Source organism: Hipposideros armiger, unplaced genomic scaffold (assembly GCF_001890085.2).
Source record: "Hipposideros armiger isolate ML-2016 unplaced genomic scaffold, ASM189008v1 scaffold_274, whole genome shotgun sequence".
Lineage (NCBI taxonomy): Eukaryota > Metazoa > Chordata > Mammalia > Chiroptera > Hipposideridae > Hipposideros > Hipposideros armiger.
Window position 1 is genome coordinate 580,723 of NW_017731624.1, and position 9,129 is coordinate 589,851.

Genomic DNA, 9,129 nt, shown 5'->3' on the forward strand with positions numbered 1-9,129 from the left:
AAAACAGTTCTCTCTCTCAGCCATTTAAGACAAGCCCTCACTGGAGTGTTCCTGTATGTTAAAAGACCTATTTGGCCGCCCACTCACAATCTCTGTCTCCGGTTGCCTGGCGGAACCATGGCAACCCACGGTGGCTTACAGGGACAGCATAGGGCTCAAGACCCTTTCCTGAAATAACAAGGCCCCTTACCTGAGGTACTTTATCAGCAAATTTTAAAAAGACAACAAAAAGCCAAATCGGTGGCTTGTGGCATTAGTTTTGTATATTCCTTTTTTATTTCTGAATTGATGAGTGTGGCTTCTAAAGACAGATCATCTCTCACATTGTTTTGTATCAGATAAGCCTCATGTGAGTAGACCGTGCTTGTGTGATGTAAACAGTGCCCTGTTTGGATTGTATTTTGGGGGTCTCTTTCTGGGTTCATCCATTTGCCTTGTAAACTGGGGTGAGGGAGTGAGGGCGGATGTTAAGAATGAGCTCCTGAGTAAAGAAGATCTTTGAGGCAGAATACATCTGAATAGTTTTGCAAATAGTGAAGTAAATGAAATACCTTCCAATTATCTTCCCACTCCCACACCTCAGAAAAAAAGAAATCACTTTTGGTGTCAACAAAATCTTCCACAGGGACCTGACTTCAGGCACCCCATAGATTGTAGCTGGCCCTTGGCATAGACTCCTCCCCGCAACTGTGCAGTGTTACAAGGTGCAGTGACAGGGAACTCAGGGCCGGAGGATCCTTGAGGAAGAAGGAACAGGGGGAGAAATTTGGGGAGGGATAATATGGCAAATAAGTATGCAGACATCTTTTCATAAAAAAAGAGTCCATTCATCAGCATTGTGGAGAATTTTTTAGTTACCAGAATTAATGCCATTCGTGTTGGTCAGCATTGTCCTAAGGCATCATCATTCTACTAAGTCCTCTTGGGGGAGAAGGGAGTAGAGGTGTAAAGAAAGAAGAGAGAGTGTCTCAGTGATCTTTCTATTACAAAAAGAAAATCTGCTTGAGCTAGCTTAAGCCCAAATACAGGGACTGTTTTTTAAGTACATATGTGTGTGGTGGTGTCCCCAGGCAGGACTTGCAGACAGGCCTCATAGAGCTAAGGGCCAGGGCTGGCGTGTCTGAGAATTTAGGCTTAGTTTGTATTTAGGGGTCTGTTTGTCTGTGTGTCTCTGAAGCCCTCTCTCCTTTGTGCCATAAACTCTCATCCACTTTTCTACATTCATCTGTTTGATTCACTTTCTACAGTATGGCTTTCTCTTTTTTTCCAAAGCAAATGCTGACTTATGGGTGCTAGGCTAAGAGCTAGGTGGCTGGCCCATCTGCAGCACTGCCTCCCCCAGGTTCCTCAGATGGAAGACTCTGATTGGCCTAGCTTGGGTCACATGGCCCTTCAGGTTAGATCCTGTCAAACAGAAGTCGTGGGCAAGGGCAGGTGAGAAGGGCTTTGTAATGCAGACATGGTTACTTGCCAGAACTTAGCTCTGTGGATGGAGGACTGTGGTAGACAGCTCTTCAAAAGTGAGTCTTGTCTGAGCAGACACTGTGAAAGTTGTCCACTCCATGGAGAGTTCCAGGTCCTTGCCTCTTGCAGGCCCCCTCCCAGTGAACCTCATGTGCTGACACGGGGCCCCTGCTGTAGCACACAGAGGACCTGGGCACTGTCCACCACATCCCTCTCACCCTCCTTACTCAGCCTGTCCTTTGTCAACGGCTCCTTCTCTAGTTATGACCTTTCAGCTCTCTTCACTCGGAGAGGCCCAGAGACTATGCTCCTGAAATCAGTCCCATCGGTCAAAACGAGACTTCTAGTCGTTGGCATTTTAGAGAAGGTTTATTGGCTTGTGCCTGCCTCCTCTTGCCTTAACTCTGTCACCACCACTCCCCGCTCCCACACCAAGGCAGTAAGCACCCTCCTTGAGAAGTGCCAGGGGAACAAGGCAGAACCAGATGCCAGAATGGGTTGCTGTGTATCGCTGTGTGAGGACATGGGATTTGGAGCTTGAACAGAATTCGCTTGTTCTGTGTTTAGGTCTACACACATACATGCACACACAGTCCAGGATAGATGTGAACCCCCAAAGGAATAGCCAGTTAAGGGATCAAGCCTTGCTTCCAGCTGAAAGGAGAGGGAGAGGAAGACCTATCTTTTCTTTATCTTTCAAATATTTCGATGAATTAGTCACCGCTTGGTCAAGCTGGCAGCAGCTTGACTCCTCTGTCCCTCCAGCTATATTGAGCTTAGAGAAAAACTCATCAAAAACCCATTATATCACAAAAGGCCTAGAAATTCATTCCAACTTGAGAAGGGCCAGATTACAGCTTTGCTGTCTTCATGAGCTCCAGCTTTAAGTTGAAACACTGAATTAAAAATTGGCGGCACAGCACTAGCTCTCACAGTGCCCCGACATCCCCACTGTTAGACCCCACACACATGCCCCGCCCTCAGTACTTATTGACAGGTTACTAGGGTCCACCAGCCCATGATTCAGCCAACAGTTGAGCTTAGCGCTCAAATAGTAATTGCAGTTGCAACAGACTGTCCACTTTGGATCTCACCCGGAACTGGCAAAGGAAAGGGTAAGATGCCAAGGGAGCATCTTGGAATTACTTGGGCCCAGTTCTAGTTTCCATCCATGTCTGCTTTTTCCTTAAGCAAAGAGACTAACACACAGCAACTACCCTTTGACCTTGTACAAGTATCTTAGCTTATTGTGCTTCAGTGTTCTCAGTTGTCAGATCTCTGTTTGTGACTATTCAATGAAGTTCTGTTGTAAAGTTCAAGGCACAGTGCCTGGGACATAATACGCCCCCCGTAATATATGTTCGCTCTTGTTATTTAAGTGTCTGTTACACGCCAAACCCAGTGGTAGGTATTAGTCATTCTAATCCTCACAACGGTACTGCAAACATCAATCGTTAGTTCCATTTGAGGAGATGACATCTCAGAGAGGTGAAGCCACGTGTCCGGGGTGAACCAGTAGTAAAGGTGCCAGAATCAAACCAGGCTGGCTACAAAGTCTGTGCCATCACTGTGCTTTCCAGAGTAAATAGTGTATGAGCAGACATCTCTGTGTAAATGGGACCGGAGCCATCAGGCTAAACAACTCCCCGCTCCACGCAGCCCAGGGTAATTCGTATCCACTGAGTAAACACACCATTCTGGGCAAGAGTTCCCTTGTGTCAACTTGCCGGTTCTAGGAATTCTCAGTATATACATTGGAGCCCAACCAAAAATTCATTGTGAGGCTGGTCTTTCTTGAGATCCCTCCCAAGGGGCTTAGCTAATAAAACTGAAGGCACCTTCCTACAAGGTGGTTTCACTCGGGGGACTCCCTTGATTGTCTCCCAAGAGATAACTTGTTATAATGGCTCTAGCATACGCCAATCCCCAAGTCTCCAGGGAGTTAAGGGGCACAGTTACCCCACCTTGTAGGCTCCCTGCTTTGTCACCCCCTCCTCCCTGCCCCCAGCCTAATTAGATGTGTGCAATCACCTGAGAGCAACTTGTCACATTGCCTTTACCTATGTCCTTGCCTCTCTTCCAGCCCAACTGAGAAAAGAATGCTACATCCTGCTTGCTTTGTAGCCCCAGAATTTATCACACTTTTTGGGACAATAACAGCAACCACAGCATTATCATCGTTGGCATTTATTGGGCACTTAGTGTGTGCGTTTTGAAGTAGATAACTATTGTGATCCTCTCTTTAAAGGCAAGAAAACAAGCCCCATGAAGGGTTTTTGCTTTCAGAGTTACAAAACCATACATGGTAGAGCTGGCTGTGAACCCAGGGAGCTTGATTCTAGAGCCGCACTTCAACCAGTACTCTGTGATGTTTTCCACGTACTAGTAGATGCTTAATTAATTGATATTTGCAAATGGATACACATGTGGATATAATTGCTGTATTTTGAGAAATAGGATATGACCCGTGACAAACTGAACTCCGTGCAATAATGAGCTATGTTGCAATGGAGCTCTTCTATACTTTCAGCTTCTGTTATTCTGCAGTTCTTCATCTCTCTGTATGCCTGCACAGGGGAGGCAGTATAGAGCTTATGGACGTGGGTTAAATGCAGATGCAGGTTCTGATAATTAATGGTAATGAATGAGCACCACTTCTGTGGGCACATTACTTATGCCTTCTTAGTGACATTTTCCTCAGCTGGAAAATGAGAATAATGATGGTGCCCTACCATATACAATAAACTTAAAGGAAATAATGTGAAGGGAATAATATAAGTCACCATTTTGAAACACAGTCATTCAACAAACATGAGCAGGTTGAGTGATTATGATCACTATTGTCAGAAATGTCGTTTTTAAAACTTTATCATTGAGACCTCTACTTCCTATCAGTGGACAAGGAGATCTGAGCCAGGGTGAACCATACTAAGGGACATGGCTGTAACCTGAAATCGAAGGTCACAAAACTCAGGACAGTTTTTTGACCTATGGGTGCCGGAGGCCCGCAAAGCATTGCAGAGCTAATGGAGTCCTCGTGCAATACTCACATCTTTGGGGTATGTGCTGTGAGGTTCCAGGAGCCTGGGCAGAGAAGAACTGGGGATGTCCATGGTCGGTACCAGTCATCTGATGCCTGGTGGCCTCACAGGTGGAGTGGACAGCTGCCAGGAAATCTCAAGGATACCAAATACTAACAGCTCGCAGGAGTTGCCATTTATTGCACAGTTGGCAATGAACTTCACACACAGTAGAGATTGATTCATTCATGCAACCATACTTATTGATCCAGGCAATGTTCTAGGTTCAGGGAATCAATAATGACTAAAACAGATAAAGTCCTAGATATTTAGGTCCTTTTATACTTTATATGCATCATCTACAACAACACTGTGATGTAGATGTCAGCAGTCCTGTTTAATGGATAAGGGGACTGAGGCTGAGAGAGGTTATATACCGCACCTCAGAGCTGGAAAGTGATGAACCTAGGATTTGAGTTCAATTCCTTCTGATGCCAAAGTCCATTTTTAAGCCACAATATGACAATATGACACTGCCTATCAAAGAAATAGCAAACGCTGGAATCCTCTTTCTCTCTCTCTCTCTCTCTCTCTCTCTCTCTCTCTCTCTCTCTGTGTGTGTGTGTGTGTGTGTGTGTGTGTTGGAGAGAAGGGGTATTTGTTAATTCAGAAATCAAAATAGCTGTCATAGTGATACTTCAATAATTGTGATCAGCAGTTTGCAAACTGCAAGAAACTCTGGTTGTGGCTTCCAGTCTTGAGCTCAGCCTATCATTTTACTGCTCCTGGTCAAAATCGATGTGTCCTTGGCTGCCCTTAACAAAGAGAAGAATTTTTGAGCTTAGGCTGATAAGCAGGTAGAAGGTCTGAGATCCGGTGGTTCATTCCCAGACGTGCCTGCTGAGTAAACTCCTGAGTGCCCTCCAGAGCCTGGACAAGGCCAATGGGCACCATGCCCGCTGAGATGTTGTCCAAGCCCAGGGAGCTGGTGCTCAGATGGCAGTGACTCTGCGCATAAAGAGTGAAATGCACTGATCCATTCAGGGCTGCGGCTCGTGGGGCCCAGAGCCAGTGGGCTGCTACTGACCCATTTGTTTAGGCCTTTTTCATGCCTGCTCCCCATGGACTGGGAAGGAAGTTTAAGAGGCAGCTTTTCAAATGCCACTGAAATGGAGAAGGGGGGAGGGCAGTCGGACGTTGCAGTGGGGCATAAAGGGCCGAAAAGGAATGCTCTGTTCTAGGTCGGGATCTTTGTGGCCTCATTTGGTTTCCAGGGGATGCCACTGTTTCTAGGCAACACAGCCACTACTTAGCTTTCCAGGGCTACTCCTTCAGCCCGTCCGTTCCAAAGCTGTTCCATTGCACTCTGATCCCATTGACATAACCTCCCAATTCAAGGGCAGTGCCGTCACTTGGGAAGGATGTTGCAGTGGGACATCAGGAGACCCGGATCCTGGCCCTGGCTCCGCCCCAGCTGGCGGGGGGACCTTGGACAACTGCCTTTGCTCCTGGGTTTTCCTTTCCTTTCCCATAAAGCAAAAGGGAGTGGAACTGGATGGTTATGTTTCCTATGATCTCTTCCGGCTCTAAAATTCTGAGTTTTGTTAACTGGGTATTTTGCAGCTTTAAAGTGTCTTTTTTTTATTCTCATGCCCTGTTTTCCAAACCACATTTTCTGCTCCTTAAGCATAACATTCTTTCTGTTGCTTCAGTGCCCATAGGGCTGATCCTTACTATTTGATCGCTATTGTTAAATTAATGAATGACTGCATGAGGACATCATGAATGAATGAAGCCATTGTCACATACTGGTGTAGCTTCCTGACTTTGGTTCTCTGTGTTTCACTGTAGGTTGATAGGAGGATTGTGATAACCAAGTATGAGGCATTTAGATGGTGTGGGAGGCACATAGAAATCAATTTCTAGCTATTAATGCTGCTGCTCTTGTTTTAAGTATATGCCTTGTTTTCTAAAAATATAGAATAGCATGCATAGGGTTTTGTAACCACTTTTTGTCAATAATGAAGATCTTTTTTTTTCCCATCTCACTAAAATTCACTTATTTAATTCTAATGGTGGCATCCTATTCTATTACAGGGCTCATAGTAGTTTATTCAACCAATCCTTTAGTCATATACATCAAGTCCACTCAAGTTTTTCCATATTATAAATAATATATCTAAATATTCTGATTTATTTTTAAAATAAAATGTATTGGTTTTGTAGCAGGAAAAATGTTTTTGATAAATAAGACTGATCCCATGACACTATCGGCCCTGCTTGCTTAAGTAGAATGGTAGATACGTCACAGGAAGGTGAGGTGGGAACGCTGAGTACAAGGCAGCCTTTGCTTTCCACGTGCAAAGAGACAGGGTCACCATCCGTTAAATTGTCACTGACCGAGAGGAAAGCAGTTTTCCTAAGTCCAAAGCAATTGCCCTCCTTTTTCTTGAACAGAACTAGAAAATGTGGGGCCAGGTCATACAGAAAGAGGATCCTGCGGAGGTGGGAGGCTTGGGTTGAAGCTCCCTTCTGCTGCCTGGCCTCAGACCAGGAGCTTACACTTCTGGACCTTGGTTTCTTTTTCTATGAATGAGAATATTAGTACTGTTGTTGGTATTATGGCCTGCCCTTTCATCACTAGTTTGGAAGATGGAAACAGGGGTGGTCGTGAGCATAAAATGGAATCGTAGGTAAAAAGTTAATTTGAAGCATTAAAATAAATGTACAGAAATTATTTACTGGGAACCTGGGGTCACTGGTTCTTTGTGTGCTATTCCTCGTTGGAACTGTGGCCTGAGTGTATCCAGAGTTAACAGTGACTTTTGAGAAATTCCTTACCTCACATGCCACCGCTATTAAGAGGGAGCAAAAGCAGTAAGTAATTCAACCCTCTACTCTTTGCATGCTTTTTTATTTTTAATCCTTGCCAGATGTAGACTGGCAGTGAGCCCGGAGGGTGAGTGCTTTCTGATAGAGGTAGTTTTGTTCTTGTCTCCCTTCTAGACAAAGAGTTCTTGAAGGAAAAGGAGAAGTTAGAAATGGAATTAGCAGCAGTGAGGAGTGCGAGCGAGGACCACCGGAGGCACATTGAGATCCTGGACCAGGCTCTGAGCAACGCCCAGGCCAGGGTCATCAAGCTGGAAGAGGAGGTGAGATGGGGGTGGGTGNTGCAGGGTGTGTGTGTGGGGGGTGCAGCCCACCATCCCATACAGGAGTTGAAGCAGCAACCTTGTTGTAAAGAGCATGCACTCTCACCAGCTGAGCCATCTGGCTGTCCATTGGCAGCTCAGCTCGGGTGCAGCTCACTGGCCCATGTGGGAGTCGAACCAGCAACCCTGTTGCTCAGAGCTCACCATCTAACCAACTGAGATCTCTTATTGAAGGAATCAGAAGAGCTTCATGCAGTGTGTAGCCTGTAGGATGGGCCTTGAAAACAAATTAGTATTTTAGAGTAATTTTGCTGCCACAGTATACTATGTAAAAGGAAAAATTTCTATTTCCCTTTTAAATTTGGGCAACAAAAATTTGAATAAATCCTTCATGCTTCAGGCATTGTCTCTTTCTCATATTGATTCATCTCTCCAAAAGAGTTCCCTATATTTGAACAACAGCCATTGCTACAAATCTTTGTTTCTTCTGTAATGCCTGAACCAGTGGCTTTCAAACTCAGAGCCTCTTGTTTAAAAGATAGCTTACTGGGAAGCCCAAAATATAAAATGAACGAAACCTGGAAAATATTTCTGGTTGTGACAGGGGTGCATTTTTCAGCCCCACCCGCTTCCTATTTGGCTCCAGTATCCCTTTTTTCCCCAACCCATCCTCGCTCTCTCTCCCAGGGTCCTGCAGAAGAGAATGTGGTTTAAACTCCTGTTCTTAATTTTCCTTATTGCAGAATTCATTTTAAAACAGTTCTCTCTCTCAGCCATTTAAGACAAGCCCTCACTGGAGTGTTCCTGTATGTTAAAAGACCTATTTGGCCGCCCACTCACAATCTCTGTCTCCGGTTGCCTGGCGGAACCATGGCAACCCACGGTGGCTTACAGGGACAGCATAGGGCTCAAGAGCCTTTCCTGAAATAACAAGGCCCCTTACCTGAGGAACTTTATCAGCAAATTTTAAAAAGACAACAAAAAGCCAAATCGGTGGCTTGTGGCATTAGTTTTGTATATTCCTTTTTTATTTCTGAATTGATGAGTGTGGCTTCTAAAGGCAGATCATCTCTCACATTGTTTTGTATCAGATAAGCCTCATGTGAGTAGACCGTGCTTGTGTGATGTAAACAGTGCCCTGTTTGGATTGTATTTTGGGGGTCTCTTTCTGGGTTCATCCATTTGCCTTGTAAACTGGGGTGAGGGAGTGAGGGCGGATGTTAAGAATGAGCTCCTGAGTAAAGAATATCTTTGAGGCAGAATACATCTGAATAGTTTTGCAAATAGTGAAGTAAATGAAATACCTTCCAATTATCTTCCCACTCCCACACCTCAGAAAAAAAGAAATCACTTTTGGTGTCAACAAAATCTTCCACAGGGACCTGACTTCAGGCACCCCATAGATTGTAGCTGGCCCTTGGCATAGACTCCTCCCCGCAACTGTGCAGTGTTACAAGGTGCAGTGACAGGGAACTCAGGGCCGGAGGATCCTT

General features: G+C 45.1%; 1 protein-coding gene across 7 annotated transcripts in view; it reads left to right on the forward strand.

Annotated features, from left to right (window-relative positions):
• Positions 1-9,129, forward strand: part of AMOTL1 (angiomotin like 1) — a 161,720-nt gene that overhangs the window by 122,549 nt on the left and 30,042 nt on the right. For all 7 annotated transcript variants that reach the window (XM_019657152.1, XM_019657150.1, XM_019657153.1 and 4 more), the window contains one exon: positions 7,491-7,636. In XM_019657152.1, the coding sequence (XP_019512697.1) occupies positions 7,491-7,636 (146 nt within the window). The remainder of the gene's footprint in view (positions 1-7,490; positions 7,637-9,129) is intronic.